The 27,744-nt window shown below is 31.2% G+C and overlaps 2 protein-coding genes across 4 annotated transcripts in view; one reads left to right on the forward strand and one right to left on the reverse strand.

Annotated features, from left to right (window-relative positions):
• Positions 1-27,421, forward strand: LOC100570746 (noggin). 3 transcript variants are annotated; one of them, XM_016801399.2, is made up of 4 exons: positions 1-186; positions 16,933-17,237; positions 25,842-26,146; positions 26,994-27,421. In XM_016801399.2, exons 2-4 carry the CDS (start codon positions 16,989-16,991, stop codon positions 27,205-27,207), a joined length of 768 nt encoding a protein of 255 aa, XP_016656888.1. In that variant the 5' UTR covers positions 1-186; positions 16,933-16,988; the 3' UTR covers positions 27,208-27,421. The 3 variants fall into 3 exon arrangements, with proteins under 3 accessions (XP_016656888.1, XP_003241979.1, XP_016656887.1); XM_003241931.4 differs by lacking the exon at positions 1-186 and adding an exon at positions 8,946-9,115; XM_016801398.2 differs by lacking the exon at positions 1-186 and adding an exon at positions 8,947-9,111.
• LOC100166334 (noggin-like) overlaps positions 1-27,744 on the reverse strand; it is a 108,634-nt gene that overhangs the window by 59,545 nt on the left and 21,345 nt on the right. The window lies entirely within an intron of this gene.

Consider the following 27,744-nt stretch of genomic DNA (forward strand, 5'->3'; position numbering starts at 1 on the left):
GGTGGAGGTGGTGGTAGAATGCGCCGATAATGTACGTAAGTATACATATATATGTACATTTATTCCGCCCGCGACACTCGTCTCGAGTGTGCACACTTCGGGTCCACGGATGCTACGACCAACCGTCTTCTATTGGTGCGCTGACGATCGTCTCCCCCCGTCCGAAGGATCGCAAACGCAGACAACGTATGTATTTATATCGTGGGTACAGGGTGCTGCACGCCCCCATTTACTCATATCAATAATGCATTAATTCAAACTCTAAATACTTCTGTTTTTCGAATTAGAACCCCTCTCCCGTCTTTTCTGTAAGTTACTTATGGTGGATAAAGCGTTTATACTCTGAGGATAATTGTCCTTAAAAATGGTTTTACAACATTTTAAAATATGCGTAGTAATGGATATTGTGTTTATTATACTTGGACCATTTTTACGGATTTTAAATTATGTTGATGGATTTATGAAAATTACTAAAACGTTCAACTCACCATAGCCTCTATATATTCCAACTCCAAGTTCATGGACTTATATACAGTCCTACTGTATATAAGTAGTATATAAGTAGTACTTACATGTATATACTGTAGTATACTGCAAAGTTAAATAACTCAAAATTCTTTCAAATTTTGATTTTTATACTTCAAAATGTTCAGAAAAATGATTGGCTAAATAATTCACAGTAGAAAAGATGGGTTGTTATTTGAAAAACATAAATTTGTACCTTTCTCAAGCAGTACAAAATATCTTAAGAATTTTAAAACTATTGATGCAAAAGGGGGCGAACATGCTCGGTGTATCACCTTGTATTATATACCTACACATAGGCGGCATTATATATGTTGTATATAGTATATAGGTACATAACTATACATATTATACATAGTACATATATGTGCGAGGGGGACAAAAGCATTAGGAATGCATGCATGTATGTTCAGATTCACTTATAGTGTGTATATGTGTGTGTTGGCGTGTGTGCGTTTGAGTGTGTGACGGGGTCGTAAATCTGAACTGGAAAACTGTACCTATACACAAAGCATGTTCTTAAGACGAATCGTTAACGTTTTCTCGACTAACACCACACAATATTTTTATTCTGATTCGTATACCTGCCTACCATTACATTACACAGGTTTGGCAAAGCCAGCTGCATCCTAACCGAGTTCCAAAACAAAAAAAAAACATACTTATTGGTTTCTAGGAAAAAAAACAATAGCGACTGCCTACATATAATAATTAAATCCCCCCTTATAGGTGCAGTTAACTATAACTGTTTCAATAATAACAGAATTAAATTATCATAATATGCGGTTATGATTTATATTTTCAAAAATAAATTTTTTTCTCTATCTGAGTGTGAAAAAAAACCTACTGACCATTTTTATTATCTTGTTAGCATAAAAATCTTACCCATTTTAAAGAAAGCTCTGTTACTATTATTCGTACACCACTATTTTTAAAATTTGTTTTTAAGTAATTTATGAAAACGAAACTTAAAGTTATTTTTTATTATCAATATTTTTTTCGCTAAAATACTCGTATAGAATAAATCTTCATCATCTTTCAAGTATATCACACAATACTAATCATATTGTAGAATAATTTTATAGTGTTGTTTTACAAGTAATATAAATTAATGTTTAAAAATATATATCCCTATTCCCTATACGTATGATTGTGTGATACGCATATCTGATAAGCCAGGACTTAACTAGTAGGTATTATAATATGTATAATATATCATTATAAAAAACGGGAATCAATAAATTTAAACGAATGATTTGAAAACTCCAGACTCAATTAGGACAATTTCAAAATTGTTTTTTTTTTTTTTTGGTGGGGGAGTATCAATTCAAATGCACCTGCAAAGCCGAGTGACTGCAATATTATTTTAGTTGCAGTTTGTGGTACGTACGCTCTTCAGTAGGGTGCATGACGTATAATATTGTGTATAAAAGTGCGCATTAATTAGTTGAAATGTTAAGGTAAGTTTAATTTAATTTGACCAAATTTCATTGTGTGAGTGTATTGTGTTGTAGGATTTATACTTGAAATACTTTCCTACTTGTACGGCTGTGGTTTTTCAAATATTATGTGCTTACTACTTATACAAAAACAACACGGTATATCTATATAGTTTATAAAATTTGTCGACTTACCTACATAATATAACATTTTAACAATCGGTATTATTACAAAAAAACCGAGTTAACGCTTTATTGTTTACCATCATCAGAGGTTATGCATACCTACCTATTATTATAATAATATAAAATATAGATATAGTATTATATACAATTTTATAATTTATAATGTACTTACTATAGGCAACCACCGATCAAACATAATACAGTGGAACCTCAATAACTCGAACGTTTATAAGTCGAATTTTCGATAACTCGAAAAAATCTGTTGGGCCCTGCATTTCAATATGTACATACAATTTTTTCTATAACTCAAATTTTTGATAACTAGAATTTTTTTTTTGTCTCTAACCTACTCGAGTTACCGAGGTTCAACTGTATTATATCTGTCTGTCTGTCTGTACTCTATTTAGAGCTGCATCAGCAACTGATGTAGATTATTATTCATTTTTAATTTTTTAAGATAACATTTTTTTTTATTTAGACTAGTTAAAAATTTTGTTTTTTTCAATAACTTTTAAGTTTAACAAGTCAGTTAATTACATTAATAACCTGACTAGTTTAATTGACTGTTGAAGTTACTCAGATTTTATTCATATCAGTTGATTTAAAAAAAATTCATCACATTATAATTATAAATGATTTTTGAAATTGTTGATTTTATACATAAATTACTGTATATTATGTAATACGTTTATTAATAAAAATATTTGAATACTAAAATGTATGTTAAGTTTCTTGATAAAATAATATTATACTTAGATAAAATACTCTTTATGTAATTCACGTAGGTTGTTATTTTTTTCACGTAATATTATTTACTTTGAACTTATTACTTAACAAATAATACATTTAACTTGTTAACTGTTAACTTCTCTAGCTTTACGATCCGCATGCTCAGTTAATTTGAATTTATTATTACCATTGACTTGCCCACTAATGATTTTATACATATGTATAGTTTATATAAGTAGACATTTTCTTAGAGCGCCAACCTCTTCATAAACACGGCAAATAGGTACACATGGTTATAGTAAAAGGTGGGAGAAAGGGCCTTCGACTGATCGATTAAACAACACAATACCTACGTATAATTCAGCGACCAAATATCGACAAGAAAACGTCATTACTTACACATTATCGCATGCTGTATTAAAAGCGTTAATTTAAAAGAATAACAAATCGAGCTAGTCTTGGTAGGTACTGAATAGACCTCGAAGAAGATTATGTCGTGTGATAATACCGTGCATTATTTATTTAATTAATCAATTAGATGAATGGTTTGTGTGACATAAAAATAATAATATATTTAAAGATTTTTATTTACTTAATTAAGTTATCATACTTATAGGTAAGTACCCCATTTGAAGTTATTTTTTTTTTCAAAGTGTTTTTGTTCCATCGATAAATTGAGTCTGTTCATGCATTTGGCTTAGTCATGCAATTTTATCTTAATATGTAATGATTAGGGCTAGGATTTTGAAGCGTTTACATTTTCTTTCATAGTAGTACTACAGGACATAGCTAATCAAAAACAAAATTCGATTCATTCATCACAGAGTTCAAATATGCAATTTTGATTTTGCTTTTTTTGCATTTTCTTATGATATTCATAAATAAATACTTTTTTGGTACTTTTTTGTCAGTTTATTAGCTTTTTAATTAGTTTTTGTTAATTATACGCATATTTAACATTTTTAGAATATTTACGTACATATTTATCTAAATTATTATTTATTAATTTATTTTAATTGTATTATTATAAATATTTATTTCGTGATTTCGTAGTGAAATATTATCGCATTATCGGAAAATATTTCTGAAAATAGATTCTTAGATTTTGTCAAAGTGATTACCGAGTGGGGAGTAGTGGTTACGTAATACGTTGACATTTATCGACATTTAATAAAACAATTTTTAATTAATTTTTTTCAATATTTATAAATTGTGCTTAGTTGTTCTAAGAATTACTTTGTGTGAACATATAAAAATGTGTTTAATAAATTATTTTTTGATATTAAAAATATTTTTCAGCTAAACTTAAAAATATTCAAGTTTTTTTTTAGTTTCATTTTCTTGGTTAAAATGCTTTTTTTTGTAGCATAATTGGCAATTTTTTAATTCCTTTATTGTAGGTTTCTATTGCTTTATTTTCCTAGCCCTAGTAATGATAAATCATAAAGATAAAAAATCGGTTATAACGGAATCACATCCATGAAAAGATATATACTAACTAATAAGAAATTGTAGAATTTCATCGGAAATCTATATTGGTTTAGATGAATTATTAATAGGTACAATAAGTCAGTCGGCGGGAGGTGTGGCGCTTAAGAACGTTCAATCTCAATACGGCGCTATCACTTGCAGTGGCTTTGCACAATATATAACTTAATATTATTTTCAACATACGCCCTCGTAGCGCCACTGATTTTTTATTTTTTTTCTTAAACTCTCGATAGTTCTCCGATTATAATATAATAACCATATGAAACATCGATAAACCGCAGCATCGCGCATACACATAATATTATTATATTATACACATTATCATAATATTTTGTTCAGACCGAATCCAAATAAACGATCGTCACGCGCGGCCGTCCGTTTTCATTAAGCGTAACTGCGTAATGAATTGACATAGAATAATAAATTATATTATATTTAAGGAAGTGGCAGCCGGCTATTTAACGAGGGACAGAAATTCAGGCAGTTTCTAGTTACGAGGCGTGGAGGCCATACAAAAAAGCCGTACCGCAAAATAAAATATAATAATTTCAATGATCAAAAATTACTTTTCAGTAAACGCGATCTCTCCTCATAGAATTGACAGATATTTTGGTTTTGATTTTTTTTTTTACAAAAATGAAGAAAATACACTTCAAGTCACATTAAACTCTAATTTTTGAATTAATTTCAAACGGTGCTAGAAAAACATTCCTATTAAAAATAGTAAAAAAAATGTGTAGTAATATGTAGACGTTTGTTACAACTTATTAAGTCAGTATCCAGTCCGATATGTATACAGTGTCATTATTTGATTTAACAACTAAAAAGATTTTTATTAAATTCAAATTCGATTTTTTTGTACCGAAAACCGGACACCCTTCTTAACGATTTAGTTCTATTCTGCTCAGTAGCGATCACACGCACTACATAGGTATAGGTACACATAATATAATTTAATATTTATTATATAAACTATAATTTATCATGGTACATGGTGCATCGTAACAATGTGCACTGAACAGCACCGTAGAATACGATATACACATATTCATTTTTTTCTCTCTGTGGTATTTCAAAATATTGTCGTCGTGTCAAAACGAAATGTTTAATAAATAACTGAAATCATACAATCGACGACCATGATGGTCGGCAGTAAAAAAAAAATCACTCACATTTTTAATAAATCATTAATCTTTGGTATTATTCGACACACAAAGACGTATACATGAAGTATAACACACCAGACGTGTTTGTTCGTTCGATTGTTTGTTTTGTTTTTTTTTAAAATTAATATACAATCTTCCGATGACCGACTTTGGTAATTATTTATTTTTCAGTTTTTTTGCTCCTCTAAATATGTATTCACGCACAATTACAACGGCAGCGTCCAACTATAATAATGTAGGTACCTATATATTATAAGTGAATCAGCAAACATGCTTACCAACAATTTTTTCTTCCAATAATGTATTTTAACAATTAATAATGTGCTTTGGAATTGCTAAGTTTTCTTAGGGACTATATTAACATGATTTCAAATACTTCAATATTCATACACTATTGAAGGAGTTCGGATAGATTTGTTTAAATTATATTTTTTAGTAAAATTATGAATCAAATAATTTTCAAGAAAATGTAATAATTATTAGAAATGTAATGAATAGTTTTTGACTTATTTAACTTTGTGTAGGTTATAGGTCTATAGGTTCATGATAATAGGATTGGAGGCATTGAAGATTTGAAATAAAAAGTTATTTATAATGGTCTATATAGAATAAATGTACATTTTATAATTTGTATAAATTATCCTAGTATGATAATATTATGTAATAAGTTATAGGTACTAGAGCACGAGACTAACTACAAAGTATTAACATCTATTGAGTATTGTATGAAAAAACATTATGATAAGGGCTACTATGATTATGATTATCCTTAGTACATATATTGTAAACGTAAATTTTTAAGTAGAAACTAGTCATTTGAATTTCGTTTTAAATTTTAAATACATTGACATAAAAAAAACTACTGCTTAACCATTTACGAGAGGCTAAAGAGTGGTGATTTTCATTCGAAAAAATTGAATTTTATACCACCATATAGGATTATAATCATTGAATGGTAAAAAAAATTAAAATATTTTAAATATCGTCTTTAAAAGTGTACCTACATAATTTCATAAACCAAAATTTGGAGAAACCCATTATTTAAAGGATAAGAGGGGGTTGAGCATGCTTGGTGAGGTATTCTACAATATTATATATTCTTGCCCGCGGACGACATAATATTACACGCGTAGAACAATATGCCGCCGTGACACACGTATGCGGGGAATATAATATAGGTAGGTTTTGCGTGTCTAATATATTTTCGAAAAATAATTACCGAACACAGTTTTACGACCAGCGTTTAAATCACATTAAAATATTTATGGTTTTTTTTAACGTGCGCACCTATACCTATATTCGATGATCTTTTAGAAAGTTGTATAAACAGATAATAATGTTATTTAGCAAAGTTTAATGATCGAGTAGGCGTATAAGGTTTTTATTTCGATTTAAGACGGCATTGGGGAAAATCATATTATTAACAAACAACTTAAGTCACCACCGAGAAAAAATGATTTTATGTAGGTACCCACATTTATTTTACAATAATATTCAAAACCTTAATTACGCATATTATGATAATATATTATTACATTAACGCAGCGACGACCGCGGAATATAATATTGACGGGAAACGCCTAGTCGCTAAAATAAATAAATAAAACGCCAGAATGCAAATGTAATTAATATTGTTATGTAATAATAATAATAAGCATTATGTGTGTATACACCTGTGACCAGTGGCGTAGCCAGGATTATGAAATGGAGGGCGTTTAAAGTATAGATTAGAACCAAGTTTTTACAGTTTTCGTATATAAATAAATTTACAGTTCAGAACTTGACTTGTTGCACTAAAAATTATCGAAATATGCAGTCAAAATTCTCAAAATATGCTTAAATATATGTACTATGTAGCAACATTTTTATATTATTTTTGAAAAATCATAAAACATATTGCAATTTAGGTAGTAAAAAACTAAAAAATAAGTAGGTATATAAACCTGGTAAATAAATAAATAATAACTTAATTTTTAAAAATACTGGCATACAATACTAGGTTAATAAATAAGTAATAACGAATAACGTGATATGCGAACACCTTGATAAACGAACACGTACCAGCTATATCTACTTATTTTCATTTCTTCGTACAATCTACGATTATAGTTTAAAAACAGTTTTGTCACAAAGAGACTTATAAAATCTTACATTTGCGGATATAGGGCCAACTGTAGCCAAGCTCCACCAACACCTTTAACAGCCCTCCGCCCCTCCCAAACATTTACTTAATTTTTTTAAGCTTATTCAATTTTATAATAGCATGGTATTAGGCTTCGGCCTCTCCAAATCTCAAAGTTATCGCCTATTGTACCCAACCAAACATAATATTTCTTAAGATATTTCTATGTTATCCAAATATAATTTTTCCCGAAAATTGTATGTAGGTACATTTAAGTTAAAAAATACACAAATATGCAAATTCAAACTTTGTATTTAATTTCGCCATTTCATAAGACAAATTTTATTTATAACTTGCAAGCAGTCCCGAATCCTATAAACAATATATTTATTAGGAGGGAAAATGTCAATGGGAGGTGTTTAAACATCCAAAACTCCCCCCTGGCTACGCCACTGCCTGTGACCTATTATTATACCATGGTTATCTACTAACAGATAACCATGATTCCTACGCGCGCACCCCTTATATCTTAGTCCTTAAGCCGGGGATTCGCAGCTGCGTCGTGTTTCGTGTCGATCAAATCGTTTTGCGATTGGATGTTACTTTTTTGGTATCATGTAATAACCAAGTTGCAACCGAGTATACCAAGAATTGACTATTACTCAACTTTTAAACCATATCGGTTACCAGCCGTGACCATATAATAACCAAGTCCTCCCACGACACAAAACACGACGTAGCTGTGAATGCACCTTTAGAGTCTTATGAGGAAAAAACAAAATTATTAAGTTTTTGACCTGACCGGAGATCGTCGAATGTGCAGTAAAAAAATAATATATACCAGATACCTAGTAATAAACTAGCAAAATATTATTACCAAAACGTCGACGGGTGAATAAAAAAAGAAAATCGTATTATAGGGAAATTTGTAAATAATAGAATATCTACCTACAACAACCACGTGCATTTTTGTTCTAATTCGGTCTTGACGGGGTTTTCATAAAACATAATAATTAGTTCAACGGACAATTTAGCTGTGAAATCGAAATTCGTCGTATATATGGAAGATTCGTCGTTTGGAAGATTCGTCGTTTATAATAACATTATCATACGATAAACATATTATTATAAAAATCACAAGGGAAAAAGACGGTGCATCGTCATTGTTCGCGGGGAAGAAAAACCTCGCGCGTTTTCTCGCCGTCGTCACACTCGCGGCAAACACGTGTCTTGTCAGTACATGTGTGCATGGTCGGGCAGGTAGGTAGGTAGGTACAATCGTACTCTGCCAATAGGGTGTCGGCGGTTAAGGGTCCGAAACTATAATATTTTATTTGACGAGGTGGGGAATTAGGATGTTCGGGGGACGTCGAACTGTCTGTCCAACAGTTCTACGGTAACCTGCTCGGTACAAGGCTAGCATTGTACTCGGAACGCGCTTCATCTGCTGCAGGTAGGTGAGCATGTATTATTCTTTTCCATATTCTTGTACATTATTTGCTGTAGATAATAGTAATAATAATAAAATAAAACACACTTTTCGACGTTCAACCATGGTGGCGCCACGTGACCAGCGTCCGTCATTTTCTGTTCCTATATGATAATATTATAATTAATACTATCCGTCGCCGCCGCACCAATAATAATTGTAATTATAATGACTATTACGTAATAATAATAATGACAATAATCTTATACGCCATTTTTTGTGATCCGACGCTTTGTCTGCGCTGTATAAAATAATAAAATTGATATCCACTCCGCCGGTGGTAGCTGCTGGTTATATATTATTATTGTGCTATGGTAAAAAAAAAAAATACTCACTCTTAAAACGTACCTACCGTGTTACTTGATATTTCCAATGCACGCGGAAAAATATATAATCACTTATACATTAATAAAACGCAATGTTTGTGTGTGTATATCTGTGCGATCCACAGCCAAGGCCACCGCACTGATTTTTCTGAAATTTGGTACATCGGTGTAATCCTATACCCAAGGATATGCACCTCGAAGCCAATTTTCGCATTTTAATGAGGGACTCGTGAAAAATGAATATTTTTTTATTTGTATGCCTATCAGTTAATGTTCACTAAAATAGTGAACGCATTCACGTTCACGTTCGTTGAAAAAAAGAACGCGTTCATTTCACGTTCAGTGTTTCTAATATTATTGTTGCAATATAGTTATTATTACGGACCTTATCTTCTAAAACCATGTTCTGGAGTGATAAGAATGAGTGATAACTTATAAGAAAAAACTAAGTTTCACCAATATTATTAGTTATTTTATATTTCAATATTAATTGGTCGTATGGGATATCATTGATAATAATATTTAATATTAATTACTATTACTGTTACTAATACTATTTACCATAATTTTTCTTTTTTATCAAATGAACGTTAAATGAACGAAAAAGTCGTTCGGGTTCGTGTAATAATTGAACGCGTTCAAATGTCCCTCGATTGTACTCGTTCGCATAAAATAGAACGCGTTCTTTCCAAACACTGATGTCGTTGCCCGTTGGTAACATAAAATAAAATAAATATAATAACTATTATGTATACCATCTGATCCTTCACGGCCGCGGTGAAATTAAATGTTAGCGCAGATCTTGACACGCAGTTATTTTGGGTGGTTTTGACTTTTGACCAAACATAAAATACATGACAATTATTGTCTAAGATTATATACAATTATAATAAGTATTTTATTTTCTGTAACCAATTACAACTCTGTACAGACAAAGCATATTCATTTTTTGTTATTTTACAAATCCCTGTGTGAGCCTTTTCTAAAATGCAAAATTAAAAAAAATGTCTCTGAGGTGCACATTATCTGGTAATACCTGTGTACCACATTTCAGAACTATAAATGCGATCGACTCGGCTGTGGATCACTTACAAAAACACATACAAACATTGACTTTTAATAATAATAGATATACTTTTAGACCTATATATTTTTATACTTGGTCTAAACCGCCAAAAACTACTATGTAAAAATCTGCAGTGCCGTTTAGATTTAACGAAGCTTAGGGGTATATACACACTAGCATTTAATTTGTTACGTTTAACACCATATGTATATTTCTACTGTCCGTGTATGTCAATGGAACCCCTCCCAAATGACTGGACCTATTTTTTTTTTGAGTGTGTTTGAGTGGTTCCCTGGATTGTTTAGATTCACAATTGGATCTAGTAGGACCGGAGTGGTACTCGAACAGAGTTTTTGAGATTTACGATGGACATTTCTGTTTATAAATCGTTGCTGTTCGTTTTAGGCAAAATAGTTAGTAGAAATTAGTATTTATTTGTATCTAAATGGTTGCCATTAGTTACTCTTTAATATACTCAAATAAAGAAATGATATCTAAAAAGAAATATGATAGTTGAATGTATATTTGTAGCTATTATATAGGTACTCAAAAACAACTTAACCAATTTTGTGAATACTTCCAATTTTTCTTGGAGATATCAGGAAAGTTTAAATAGAAGTTTATTAAATCACGTTCGATTTATAGTATTATACTATAATAATGAATAATATTATAATTATCAACGAGGTTACTATGGTAACGTAATTATATTAATCATCGGTTGCTAGGGGCAACATTGCGGACAATTCTATTTAAAAAAAAATATTTAAATCCAGATTCTGCAGGTCCGTTTTTTCTGTGTTTGTTTCCATTGTAATAATTGCCCTGATTATATTATTCATCGGTTGTTAAGGGAAACCTATAGGTGCTACAACGCTAAATTACAACGTAATATATAACATACATTTAATTTTTATTATTATTTGGTTACTATGGAAACTGTAATGGTGAGGGAAAATGTGGTCTGAAAAAAGAAGTATTATATCAAACACAAAATAATATAATATGTCATGTTAAAATGACGCCCCCGGGGATTCTGCCTGCAACGACATGTCACATCTGAATCGCTGCACGGACAAAGGCAATCAAATATGTTTCATTTTTATTTAAAAAACTCAAATTTTGAACTACTGTGTCATTATAACAATATGTAATGTGATTAGGAATTTGAGTGATTTTTGATTTGTGTAAATATAATATTATATCCCATGGGTTACCAAATGGCGGCCCGTGGACAAATTTTATCCGATCTGCAGACAAGAATAAAAAGTAAAAACCGTTAATATTATACGTTGTAGTGTTGTAATTTATCATTTTTGTCCATTGGTTTTTATCGACGTCTGCAACTTTGATGGTCCGCGAACAATTTCAAAATGTCTATTGACTATTGTGGCCCTTTAAAAATCTTATTTTGGTGACACCTGTTATAATCTATACGGTCGCTTTATTGTGAAATCATCACCGAGATTTTGTCAAAACTGGCATTTCGAAAACCATATTAGATTTTACAGCGTATCCACAGTTTTTTTTACCATGACACCTGTGCGCATTAAAACCGTTTACCAAATACCTCGTTTCCACGGGAAAAAAACTATATAATTCCTACGCTCACCACAGGCTATGAATTCGATTTTTTACGATTTACGACGCCCGAGGTCAGATCGGCACTTTACGTGTGGTCGCAGAAAATATAACACAAAGCCGTAAATTATTGTGCTACGACGGGTAAAAAATTTTGTATTTTCAAAAGACTGTCAATATATTATGCAAATATGTGTGTGTCGGACACTCTCACGATATCTATAAAATATCATATTATGATACGGATTATCGTGAACGATTATATCGAAACCATCGGTTGGCATAGCCGTTGGTGACATTTTATAATAGGTACATAATAAGAGGGCAGTATGACGAAAAAAATCTGAGGAAAAAAAGTCTATCGCCGCCACACGAACAAAACAATTTTTTCTGCTATACTTGGCATTTTATTTATTATAAAATAAATTGAGTACCGTAGACAGTGTATAGTGAACGAATTGGGAATAGAAGTTAGTGGAGGGGAGGGGTGTACAAGTTAAAATAAATATAAATATATAAATTTCTTATTGATTTGGGTACAACTTTATAAGCATATAATTAGAACGGTATATGTATTACCTAATACTTATTTTTTTTGTAAAAACGGTTTCTGTCTCACCTTCTATTCCTTTAGTTCGAGCAATGAGTAGGCGTCTAAATTATTATAATGATAATTGACACACGTTGGGTTATAGGAACGAATAGAGCAAGAATGGCATATTTCGGCTAAATTTGGAGGAAATAAGTCCCCCCCCCCCTAAAAAAAAAAACAAAATCTAGAAATAAATCTGAAATTTATTGGTCATGTTTTGCTTACACGTTTACAGCTGAAGTCAAATCAGATAAGTGTTTTAATACAAATAGGTCAAAACTACTCAAAACCAAACGAAAGAGATGTTTTTAAATTTGTTCATAATATTATAGTTGTCGTGGCCAGTGCCCACTTAAAAACCATTCAGGACGCACTCGTCGCACGTATATGCCATAAGTGAAGTTTTAAATATTGTTTATACGTAGCTACGTAGGTACTCGTATTTTAAATCGCTTGGCGCCGTATTAATTTATATCACGTCATGGCATGATAATTTTAATTACCTATATTATACCGTCTAATGACGAGTACCTACTTACGTATAGTCTGAGGACATCGTTTCCAAATGTGTACGTACACTTATGACTCGGGCATACCTATAATATAGTCATAGGTACTATTATAGGTCGCCACTATAACACAAGTGTTGGTGGTCCGGCACAATATAACAATATACAAATCACGTTGTAATATTACACGGCTCTTGGCGACTCACGAGTCACGACTACGGCACTTCATGTGATATAAAATTATTAAATAATACGCATAATTAGGCGGCGGGGATGTTCTAAAAATACAATACGTATTTGGTCGGATCGTATTGGCTATTCCTTGTATACATAATAATATAATATAATAAGATAATAATATGATATATAGGTGTGCGGTGAGTCACGAGTTTTGGTATTTTTACCCATTATCGTTGTGACTCGCAGCCGGCCGTCGCGTAAAGAATTTTGACGTGTACCACCTATACACTATATAACACACTCGCGTATAATATAATACATTATTTTTATTTTATACATTTACACGTTCGTCGGTTGACACGAAAAAAAACTCTCCAAACAAACAGACTGAAAAACGCCGAAACGAAAGGAAAAAAAAAATAAGATTTCCAAGTATTTATCGGAGTATTTGCCAGATGCGGTAAATGATAGGCGTTCGTGTATGGTTAAAAAAAATCTCAACGTCTCTCCCATTGTACAGTTATATTATGTACATCTATAGGTAATAGGACCGCAGACTTTTGACCCATCTGCTGCGGCAGTCGACCGGTATTTAGACACCACACATTATTATAATAATATAAATACTCGCATTTATACAGGGTGTTTCATCGAGAATGCCTACCCCCTTTATTTTTTACTCAGTATTGCACAGATTTTTAATTTTAATTTTTGGGTTTTTTAAATACTTATACTTAAAAATAATAATATTTTCAAATTTTTGAGTTTTTTTTATGCTAGGTACTCAAGTTATATTTTATGGTGATAAAAACTTCTTTATTTCAATTAATAAGACCCCTCGCCTTCCTCCTTTATACTGTAAATTATTTATCTGATAATTTTGTCTCATCAAAATCAAAATTAGGTAAAAAACGAATCGATTTTTTGAGTTATTTAACTTTATGTAATAAGGATGATATGTTTATTAAAATGCGCTTGGAATATAATATGTGGGTTATGGTGATTTTAAAATGTAAGTTATTTATATCATCCATCTTGCAGTGCACATTTATAAATTGTAACAATGGACAATGTTCCAAGTATAATAAACACTAGGTAGATCCAATATTACATCGACTTGATATTTTTGTAAGATCATTTTTAATGACTATTTTATTGTTAGCTAGTATAAACATACCAACAATCGATAAAGTACTCGTCCGAATTTTAAATGAAGTGTCAATATTTTCAAATATATTATGCACTAAATAATTTACATTAAAAAAAGGGGTTCTCATTTGAAAAACAAAAGTTAGTATGCACCAGCGGCAGTCCTTGTATATCGTATAAGTAGTACAAAAATCCAATTATTTAAAAAAATGGTCTTTGAGCATAATTAAAAATTCTAAAAATCAAGATTTGGAAAATTCATTGTCAAAGGAAAAAATTGTGGTGATCATAATATCTGGTGAATCATCCTGTATATAAATAATATATTGGCTCGGTTTTTTTTCCATATTCTCGAAATTATTTTTGTTTAAGGAGACAAACATAATATTATTTTGTACGTAGGTATTTAATGGCTAGCGTGTTTTTTTATTTTCACACGAGAAGAAAAATGCAAATGCCATCGTCGTCTTCCTAACGAATCGGAGATGATTTTTTTTTATCCGTTTCGTTTTACTGCGCGTTTATTTCGAGTCATATATTCTGTCGCACTCATTATCTACAGGTATTTATCAGGTATATCTCTATAGAGCATAAACAAATTCCAAATAATTTGCGTACATATTATTATAGTGCCGTCCGAATGGAAACAACGTACAACTTATTCATAATTATTCACACAAACGGTATTTTTTGTTGAATAAACACTCACGCAATCTGCATATAACTATTCACCCAAATCGACCACATTTCAGGTCGATTTGCTCAAATGGTCTACGCCCTATATAAGAGACAATAATTTTTTAAGGTAAACCCATATTTAAAAAATAACAGGCTTGCTTTTAAAACTAAATGGGTGAAAATTCCACATAGTTAACCAACTTTTTTTCCCCCCCCTCTAATGACGCTGCTTTAGTAATAGAATGTCTTCGTCACACTTGATGGAATAGGGGTGGTCCTGCAAGGATATTTAAAAATATTGAAATCGTCATGTCGATAACCGTTCGAATGGTTTAAAAAATATTTCGGGGAAAAAAAAACGCACGCACGATTTCCGACTAAATAACACGTTATCATTTTACACGACGCTATTATGTTCTTTTAGGGGGTTGGTAGTTTTTTCCCTCGGAACTGCGTGACGACGACGACAACAACGACCCATCGTCGTACAACGGCGGCGGCGCTGTTAACCCGCATTCCTCGGTATTATTATTCTTCTGCCCCCTTTGGCTAACTCTCTCTTTCTCTCTCACACACACACTTTATCCCTCTCCCTCCCATTCACTCCAACACATCACCTATTCAAGACCGACACTATACAATATAATATTTTCCTCGGCACACATTATTTCACCGGCACGTATATAGTCACCCCCACATTTGCATAACAATTTCAAATTATTTTTTTTTACCCGACGCCCTGACCTCTCATTGTGATAATTTATTATATTATATATCACACAAAATATTATAATATATTATAATGTCTCTGTCGCGAGCATCCCCAATGACATATCGTTCCTTTAAGGCACACGAGCATATCATTATAATAGCGGGATGACGCAATCTGACGACGATATTATGATGATCGAGGCGAGACTGAGAGCGACGTTGTACCCTCGTGTATGTTGTGTTGTCCGACTTACTACCGCACAACTACCAAAATAACCAAAATAATTTACGTTCAGAAGTCCCCATTTTGTGTGGTTACTGGTTAGCTTAAATATTAGAGGGAATTTACATATTATTCAATAGTTAAATGTAAGAGTATATTATCTATGTCCTGTCGTTAGATTTTAATTTTTTACGATATCTTAATTTAATAAGTTATGAGCTATGACTATAATAATATGTAAAATCGCAATATTTAAAAATTCTCTTAATTCACTTAATAACTAAAACATCTTAAAAAACCGAAGACAGAACACAGATAATGTTGTTGATGTTGATAATGTTTTAACATTTAAGTTTGATAATATGTCAGTTCACTTAAAAATGAAAGCCAACCACATAAAATGGGAAATGGACGTACATTTTGTTATATTGTGCGTTAGTAGGATGACGGAGTGGGCTGGAGATGACGAGACGGTACAATTAATAATCACGTACAACAGGCCAAAAGGTATACAAAACTGTGAGGCTTTATTTTGAAAACTAATTGAAAATTTTCAACAACTCTACTAAACCATGGCCGAGGCAATTTATTATTGTTACAACAAACCTCAACGTCATTATACACTATACACATCTGAACATTATAATATTATGTATTATATACGACGTCCGTCTCCACAAAATATTACATTTCCGAAATAATTATAGTAATATTATTATTGTTTTCATGTAATTAATTATTATCTTCTATATATTCGTGCAATATTATAGACGGTGTGTCGTGCTGCGCAACAAGTACATAGGGGAGACGCCGATAAGACGTTATCATGCGGCGTTCCTTCGACGTCGGAGTCGCACTCCTCATCGTTTTGACCGCTGTCGGCGAGCAGCTGCTACAACACTCGATGGCGATCAACTCGCCCGCGAAGAAGACGAGCGGCGAGTCGTTTAGCGTGTGGTTTCGTGCCGAGCCAGGTCTGCCCCGCAAGAAGGACATGAAAGTCGGCAAGCTCAACCGACTCATCGGTGCCGATTACAACGAAATGTGGATGAGCAAAACAGCAATCGTAATAACGGTAAGGTCGACGTTAATGTAAGTCCCAATCTCTTTTCGCGTACTGCCCGAAGAATGGTTCGTTTACAATAGTACATATTATAGGTACCTATCAGCTATATTCGCTACACGGTTGTGCGCGACTATATTTTTGTAAACATCGTTGAATCGAATTCCTAATCGAAAACCTGCAGTGTTTAGCTTTATAAAATCGTGGGATCTATATAATATTATGGACATTTCGTACCCGGATAATAATATACATACACGATGTTTGGTTCCCGTGTGTTATACCTATTATAGCCACGAAACGTTTATCCCCTTGATTTTTTTTAATCATTATTTTTTTAATTATTATATCCAGTAAGATTTCAACAATAAAAATATTAAGTTTAAAAATCAATTCCATATAAGTTAGTTATATTATATTGATTGATACGAAAAAAAAAAACGAAATAATAAAATATAATGTACTGCAAACATATTATTGTAATTTTTAGAGAAATTAAGTTCTAAATAAAAGAAAATGCATGTTTTGTTCTATACATAATATAAGTATAATAGTGATGAATATATTTTATATTACTTAAAAACAATATTATGAACTGACGTAAAACTTAAATGCACATTTGTGGGACGTGAGTTTTTTAATATTAATTTATTTGTAATTGTATCCATTTGTAAATATTATAGTCATTATAGTACTCGTATAGTATACAAATTAAATTAAATTGAAAATTGAATTGGTTTCAAACTTAATACTATTATTACTATGATGTTAATTAAAAACAACGATTTATAAAACCAGGCGACTCTCTGCGATCAAATAACCGATCTTCATTGCCGCAGACGAAACGTCCGTTTACGATAATCGCGAGCAGAAATTGTTGCGAGAAACGTATTTTTAAAAAAGTTAAAATATCTTATAATATTTTTTTTTATGTTTGCTGCGAAGACTGTGTAAATTAAGTGTAATTATAATGTATATTCATAGCGCTACGAACGATCATGAATATAATATATGGTTTTGGTATGCATCATCGTTCGGTACCTACGCAATATTTCAATATTGATTCAACAGATCAAATCAGATTGGGACGTTTAGTATAAGGAATAAAATAAATATAGTCACAAATAATAAAAAAAGGGCGTGGATGTAATTGTTCTAAAAAAGATTCAAACATTTACAGTAAAAGATGTATCTACGAAATGCATTTCGTAAAAATACATATTCTCATAAAACGTAAAAAAAACCCTCGAGTAATGAAATAATCAATAAAAAAAAAAAAGAGGGAAATTATGTTGGTAACCATTCTGCAGCTGCACTATACAGTTGTAGGTGTCGAGTGTATCTCTACATTGAATAAGTCACTGTAAGTTTTAAATTTTTAATTCAGTGATAGAACATTGTGTATTAAAAACGATTTTGAGAGAAGAATCGGTATGTCGGCCTATATCACTAAGTATTTTAAGATATTCTATTAATTATATTGCTTTTAAGGTAATTTATTTTATCATTAGTAATAACTGATAGGGTAAGTTGAATTAATTTTTATTGAAAACATTGCGTAAGAAAATGCCTTCGTATGAATTATAATAATATAGGTTCGTAAAATTGATAAGACCCTGCGAATAATATTTTTGAATTACGATAAAATAACTAAAGTCGGTATTCTTCGTTTAATATCTAATTTCGTACAAATTTGAACCTAAAGTATCCATGAAAATAATGGATATTTTGCCCATATATTTAGATTTTTTGGTTTCATTACGATCAGTAGTTACGAGGAATTTTGTATTTCATTTTTGAACATTAACTATACAAATTGAACATTAAGTGCATTTTTAACTACGAAATAATTAGCAAATTTTCGGAAATTTAACGAATTTTGCCAAATTCTTCCGAAAAAACTTGTCTATATTTTTTAAATATTTTTAAGTAGGTATAGTTATTATAACAGACAACTTATGAAAAATCTTGTATGAAATATTTAAATTTTATGAATTATGATGGTACAAACAATTTTTCAACAAAACCCTAAAAGTTGAATATCAAGCATTTTGTCTATTATAAATGGTGTATACATACACAAACAACAAAATTCACACATTGTTGTAGAATTATTCATTATCGCTTCAATTGGAACTTAAAATATGTAACCTAACCTACACTTCCTAAAATAATGTAATACGCTAAAACTCAGGAATCAAGTTACTTTGATATTAAAATATGCACTTTTTTACCTATTTATAATGATCAATAATCTACATATTCCGAAAATATATACCTGAAGTCCAGGTTTAGATATTATAATATAAATTTATATTACCAGTATGTTTAGATATGTAGAATTTGTGAGGCAAAATTTGTTTTTATTCGATATATTGTCTTATTCGTACGTTACCTACTCGGACCAACGATTGGCGAGATAAACCATGAACTCAAACGTTTATAACAAATTCGATTTCGATTCGATTTTTTTTTACTTATCAGAATGACGTAATTCAATATTATAATATTACCTACGATGTTTTAATAATAAATTATTTTTATATTGAGTTAATCTCACGACGTTGACGTCGACTTATTATTACAATAATATGTTCACAGACATGGATGTCTTAAACGATCCATATCGAAACGATGTCCACATAATACGTACTGTGGTTTTCCGATACCATATCTAGGTACCGATATATAATATGATATCTATGCGCATCAAACCGTTAAAACACAAATTCTATTTTACGTATAATCCCATCACTCCCATAATATACAAGGTGATTCACCGAGCACGTACCTACATCCCTCTTGTTTCCTGGATTTGTTTATGGGTTTATTCAAATTCAAAATTTCGGAACTTTTAAATCCAAAGGTACTTAAATTCCATATCATTATCAAGTTGTTAGTATTTTTTGTACTACTTATTAAAGAGTAACACGTGGTGATACAAACTTCTATTTTTGAAACAAGAACAGGGGGTTATTTTACTATTTAGTGGATGTTTTTCCTAAACAATTTCGATGTACCTAATCCTTAATAAACTAGTAGTTTCTGAGTTATTAAAATGTTTATACTAAGGATAAGAGTCCTTGAAAATGGTTTTGCTAATACAACAAAAAATAAATAAAATATTGGATCTATTATTTATTATAAAAAATAACCCATATGTCCTATATTATTATTGTCCTCCAAATCCGTTATCATGGACCTATTACTTTTAGTAGGTACACGAAGCTAAGTGACTCAACAACTACTCGTTCAAATTTTGGTTCTAATACGTCAACATTTTCAGAAAAAATAATATCTGCTAAATACGATTAGTTTACTGTGGGAAAGGGGGTTCATATTAGAACAATTTGTATGCTACAAGATATTCCTCAATGATCTACGTACGAAAAATCTCATGAATTTGAAATTATGGTTATGACTCATAACGTTTTATGAGGTACATATTCAGATTTCGAGCGACTGCGTTATTGAAGAAAACATGGGGGTGCAAACAAGTTCAAGGAAACCACCCTGTATATTATTATCATTATTATTATTATTATTATATTATATACTAGCCGAGCATGTCGTTCGTATAAATACATTATGTAGGTAGGTGTTTAAGTTTTTTTTACGTTTCCAAACGTGTCTGTTAAATGATCAAATCTTTTGTCGTTGTATATACGTACAGCATTATATTATTGTAATATAGGTAGTAATATTATGGGAAAAAGGTACGTGCCATAATCTCGTGTTGAGGATAAAATGCGTACACCTACAACTACTATACATTATGCCTGTATTAATACACACACACAAACGCACGTCCTCTATTATAATATGTACCTGAAACAGCCATTATGTTAGGTATTATATTATGTTACAATATTTTAAAATCGTGTTGTACGCGTCTTCATAATATAATAATACATATATTTTATAGGTACCACCACAGCCACCACCTGTATGACATGCATACCGGCGATGTAAAGAATTTCTGAAAACTCTCCAAAAGATCCGTTACGCGCGGGTCGTATTGAATTTTCATCCCCAATATCCAAACACCCCTGACCACAACCCAGCAGTTCCCGCGTCATTACATGTCGCTGAACTATTTATTTTTATCTGTGAATCTATATCGAATGCCACCCGTCGGTTTTTAGGGATGGCGAATAATCACCACTTGTTGTAGAATGTGCGCATAATTCCCACACATAAAAATGTATTATTATTATTATTATATTATTATTGTGCAAAGCTTTATATTTTGCGTCAAAATTATTTTTCTTATTTTTTTGATTCCAGTTACGCATTAATTCACGAGGAATAATTTATTAAATGTCCAAGTCTTAGGCATCGAAATTAAACACCTTTTAAATTTAATCTTGAAAAATGATTTGAACGTCATAAAGCATATCATACCTAATATTCTATACAATACTTTATTACTTACTTTAGATTTATTATTTAGTTTTTTTTATTTGTAAAAGCGTTATTAGTTTTTGCGGGATATAAAAAAATGTGTGAGCTCAATATTTCGACATTTTTATAGACAAAATTTGTTGAAAAGTCGTTAGCATGATATAAAGGAAAAAAAAGAGGGATCCAAACTTGTTTTCAAAATCTATATTGCGTAATGAGATATCGATATCAGTATCCTGTAGGTTGGAGTGAAAACATGTTTTTTTAGCACGAAAAACAGTCGAATTTCGTTAAGTTTTATTTTAACAATAATACCTATGTCCGCAATGTGCGACCAACCGATTTCTGTAAAAAATAATTCCTATTATACGGCACAGTCGTCGTGCGTGTATCGCTGCAAAGTTTTACACGACATGTAGGAATATACGATGCATTACGCGTCGTTCGATTACGATTTATAGAATTATCATCAAAACGCGTGTCCGTTGCTTGTTTTGTTTCTTTCGTATTCGAAAATAATTTTTAAAAAATGCTCATACGATTACACGTTGTGCTGTCTCGTTAGCACCTTCGCCCCCTCCCCCCTCTATCGCGTCCGTTGGCTGTTTGCGCAGCAGTATGATAACGCACTATTCGATGTGATCTCTACGATATTCTCGGTCACGGCGTATGACACATATTATGCAGGAGAAATAAAGCGTAATGTTTTGTGAATTATTAGCAATATTTAAATTCAAATTCCTATACAATTATTTATTTATTACGAAAATTGATGTCTTATTTTATTTTCATTCCAACAAACCAAATAAGTAGACGTGTATCCTAGCGTGGGGAGTGCCCACGTGAACACAACTCTGATATTTCAGCGTACCGTAAATGTAAAATAATACATCCGTTTTAGCTTCTTGTCGAAGATTAAAAGATATTGATTTTATGTCTGGTTTTATTGTTTCGTTTAACGTACTCGCAGCGTCCATATATACATAATAGAATACACTTTCCACAGATAATATCTCAACGGATCCATCTGATTTTTCCGGTCGGATTTATTCGGTAAAAAAATAACAACACCAAACCCATCTGTTCATAAATTATAATACTATATGATCGCCGTAATGGTTTTCACCGTAATAGTTTGACACCAGATGTACGTGTATGACATAAAAAAACAAAACGCATTTGCATATAACTACCACATCATTACTACGTCCGAAACAAAATTCGACAAGATCGATAAATTATATTTTAGTCTAATAATATGGTTTCCAGTCACTATAATAATATATGTATATTATTTACATTTTGTGACAAAACTAACCTCAAGTTTATGACTAATAAATATATTAAATTTTTTTTTTTTTAGCAATGCTTGATAAAAAAATCCCGATTGAACAGCTATTGAATCAAAAAAGTATGTTCACATGTGTGAAATGTAAATTTTTAAATTTTCGAAAGAATTATCATTGCTTGGATCTTGTGTTTACAAACGTTTTATAAAAACGCTTGTTAAAAATGTAGTTATTAAAAATTGACCAAGTTAGAGTGGGTTGTATTTGATTTTGTGACGATTATATTATGGTTACAATTTATAAAATAATATATATATACAACTAAAACTGATCGCATTTGTATAAATCAATCTCAACTGTAATGACAGTTTGTTTACGATAATCCTTAATACAATTTAAAATCAATTTTGTTTTTTTATGACGAATAATTACGTATTTGCAGAGTGCATTGCCCTAGAGCACCCACAAAATAACGAATATCGCCTATCAAAGTCCTGGTACTACTGATTATAATATTAATTATCCATGAAAATGGATTTGCTACAATGATCTAGTCGATTAAGTCGGTAGGCACACCAGCGCGCTTATTATAATGTCACAATCAGTAGGACTGACGAGTGACCACTAAAAGAGGTTACCAAGCATATTATTTTGTTTTTTTTTATTCGATTCTACAGTATAATAGCCATAATGACTATGATCGTGTGAACGAGGCGCAATGTATCGTCGACGTATTATCGACATTTTAATCAAAGAATTATTTCAGAAAATTTTACGGTACTCGTTTCCTGCGTGTAACGACTTCCGATGATGATTCAATTCACCAAACTACCAAACACGTCGATATTTTAAGCTAATATAAATGATATTGAACAGATAAGAACAAAAAAAAAAACGTAGACTTATTTAAACATTGTAATAGTACTATTATAATATAGTAGGTATACATATTATTATGCTAATCGTGAATGTACCAATATTATGAACCGTATAAAATAGTATAATATTTAATTTACTCTGTTATAATACCACAAGCAGATATAGTGTTGATTATTGGTAAAGTAGATAAAATTGTGATAGTCCGTTATCCGTTTTTAATTCTATGAATACTACTACCGAGAATTAAAATATTGACCTTAAAGAATGATTCGATTCATATATAGAACTTTAAAAGGGAAGCTCTATTATTTAAACTTGAAATAATATACATACCTAACTTCTTATGTTACAACTTGATGTGACACGTTAAAAAAATGTACATTATTTATAATAATACGTGTGATGTAATGCCACCATAATGTGTAAAAACTCCGAAAAGCGTCTTAGGTTTTAGTAAATTATGATTAGATATAGGTACCTAGGTACTTTAAAGGGTTATATATAGTTTACTTACATGTAGTTAAATACTAAATATGGGCACTAAGTATAAAATTGGTTTGGTACTGAAGCAGGGATGATCCTAAAAAATTCACATAGTGTAGTCTTCAAAATTTCTTACTAGATTTTTAAATCCTTAAGAGGACGCTACACAGATATTTGTTGTCTCCGTCATACATAGAACATTTACGCTCAACAGATCACGTTTAACTCAGTTAAATTAAAAATTTGAGTGAATCGACTTATTATGAAACTTGATGGTAAGAACATTATCTGTGATTGTAAGTGGGTCTTTGGCGATAATTCAGTTTTTAAGTGAGTTATAAGAATTTTTAATTTACGTTATATTATTATATAAGCATAAATTACTAAAAAATTGAACTTTAGTAAAAAACCTACAGATAATGTCAAGTTTCATAATAGGTCGATTCACTCTAATTTTTAAACTAACGGAGTTAAACGCGTTCTTTTGGGTGTACATATTCTATGTTACGCAATTGTAAGACATATACAACAAATGGCTGTGTAGCATCCACTTAATTTTGACATTTCGAACGAATTTACCGAGTGTTGGATGACAACTGAAAGTGTTACTGCCTGGGAGGGGTTGTCACGCCCCAATATCACACCACCCCTCCATAGTTTTTCCCTTTCCGGAATTCAATGAAGTGATCATCTATTTATATATATATATACTTGTGTCCGTATATAATTTGCGCATCGATATACAGAATAATAGAAGGATATAAAAAATAATTTTTGATTGAAAATCCAATGACTATCATAATATATCATATTATATAATAAATAGATACAATAAACAATTAAAAATAAACAGCATTAATTAAATTTAATTATAGTCATAATTATACAAATATTATATAGATAATGAATAATAAAGATTTTTAAGTTTAAAAATAAAAATGATACATAGCAATAAGTTTTTGTTAAAAAAGCATTTAAAGTTTTTGACAAAACTCATCTAAATCTCGAAATTGTATTTTTATTTTTTTATTAGTAAAGAGTTGTATTTAATTTATAGTTTAACGTTAAGCCCGTTGTAAATGATACATGCCACTAGACATTTAGAAAACAACTTGCCATTTTTGATATATACCTTTTTTCAGTTATCTTGTTAAATAATATTAATGTGCAAATGATGTATGAACCAAAAATCGAACGATGCACAATTGTCTTACGAAAAAGGTCAAAATTAACAATAGTGATGTGCAAATGGGAACCGGCGATCAATATTATATTCTATACAAAGATGGTCATAAACTATATAGTTAATAAGTTTGCATTAAGTTAAAACTTTTTTAGACTAGGTTGATATAGTATTTTTTTCCCTGTTATCTTTAAACTTGGAGAGTTAAATTTATTATCTCTTAGTTATTTACTTTTGACTTAACGAATTTGTGTTAATTATTTTCATTAAATATTGCCCGCCTTTGTTTCTTTGGTTTGTTCGTCTTTCGATATTTCTAGTTCGGACGTTCAATGTCTCTAAGCTCTAAATTACAACACCATCATTTTCGATATACAGGAAGACCATACTAACGCGTCGGGTGCAGCCGACGTCAAGTCGTTGGAGACGGCTGGACCGGACAACCTACAGCTTCCGGAACAACTTCCGGCCCAGTACCAAGAGATGATGCGCACGTGGTTGGTGCACCGGAGCAAGTGTCCGGTAGAATACGCGTGGGCAGATTTGGGCAAGTCATTTTGGCCCAGGTGGATAAAAAAGGGTCGATGCGGTCGGTCAGAAACGATGAGCTGCAGTTGGCCGCCGGGCATGTCGTGCATGCCTTCGTCCATCAGAGTACTCAACCTATTGAGGTGGCATTGTTGGTGAGTTGGATACGATACGCGCGAAGTCGTATAAGTCTAAAGCTTGATATTATTTATAATATATAATATTATAATAAATATATATAGGTTTGTTTACCTATATGTCGATTTTTTTTCAAAATCGTATTGATTCAAGTACTAAAAATCTATATAATAATATATAAGTATTGTATGACACGAAATTGTTAAAAAAAAAGTTTGATGAAAAATGTTTTTAAATGTTCTCATGACTTCGCGGGAACAAAGAAATCGATCATAATTACATATTATTATGTTCATACAATATATTCTACATCATCATATTAAATCATTAATAAATATTATGTAAATATGTATACACCTAATTATAGATTTGTAGTGTTTTTTAACTGTAATGATAATATATTGACTATAGACTTATAATCTATAGACCGCGCATTACGCTCGTTTTGTGTGTAACACTTTAAGCCAACATATGTGCGAGAGAGACCACTGAACTGTATATTGTTTAGTGAGAGAGGCAGACTCTGACATTACGATTTCAAGGAGTTTATAGAGAATTTGTACATTACTCCTTGAGATTATAAATATTTAAAATATAGGAGTTGCTTAAAATCTCCTAGAAAAGTAACATTAGAGTCTGTCTCTCTCGCACATATGTTGGCATAAATATATTTCACTAATGCGCGGTATATATATTATAAGTCTATGATATTGACACAATATCTACGTATATGTTATGGAATTTAGAATGTAGACTACGATGTGTCTTTTTAATTAGAATCTATTTATAAATTGTAATCCGCTTTCTTACCCAACACTTATTTTATTTAGTTTTCAATATCTTATTAATGATAGTTAATTTTAGGTTAAAAAACAGAAAAAATAAGAGGAAAAATCGGGAAAGAAAAACTATGGAATTGGCGTTCAACAAGAAGAGAGGGCACGCGGCAAGGGGCAGGAGAGCCGCCGGTCAGAGGAAAAGTAAAAAAAAGGACGATAAGTTCAGATGTCTGTGGATTAAAGTACCTTATCCGGTGACCGAAGACTGTACGTGTTCGTGTAAAAAGCCTGACGAATAATCTAAACAAAACGAGTGCATATCCATAAATGGTCTCATGCAGTTTAATTTTTTAATTTTTTTCTGGGACGGATAAAATATTATAATAACAATAATTTACTTTCACGCATTCAAATAAGCATACTATTTCGTTAACCTGAACATACTATTGTATTATCATACGTTTTTTTTTTAGAAATTATAAAATGTAATATAAAAACATACGTCGTTCATTATTCTAAAGGTATTTTTTTATTAACTTTTTCTCGTCTTAAAAGCATAATCTTACGATTTGTCTTTAAACATTTTACTATCCTGGTTAGTAAATACTGTAAGTCTGTAACACTTTTGGCTATAAAACAATAATTTTACCAGAAAATCGGGAGGACGATTGGGTAATAGGTACACATGTTTATAGGTGCACATTTTTTTCTGACCAAAAATGATTACGTTTGTGTACATCGTATTTTTAAATACACCACGTTTGGGTAAAATTGTTTAAACATTTTTTTTTCTGTACTACGTTTTAATTTTTAGAGCCTATTAGCGTTACCCAGAG

The sequence above is a fragment of the Acyrthosiphon pisum genome, chromosome A1, assembly GCF_005508785.2.
Source record: "Acyrthosiphon pisum isolate AL4f chromosome A1, pea_aphid_22Mar2018_4r6ur, whole genome shotgun sequence".
NCBI lineage: Eukaryota > Metazoa > Arthropoda > Insecta > Hemiptera > Aphididae > Acyrthosiphon > Acyrthosiphon pisum.

Coding starts and splice junctions, on each gene's coding strand:
- LOC100570746 (XM_016801399.2), top strand. CDS start 16,989: ATGCGGCGTTCCTTCGACGTCGGAGTCGCACTCCTCATCGTTTTGACC. Junction 17,238..25,841: donor AAACAGCAATCGTAATAACG/GTAAGGTCGACG, acceptor TTCGATATACAG/GAAGACCATACTAACGCGTC. Junction 26,147..26,993: donor CTATTGAGGTGGCATTGTTG/GTGAGTTGGATA, acceptor AGTTAATTTTAG/GTTAAAAAACAGAAAAAATA.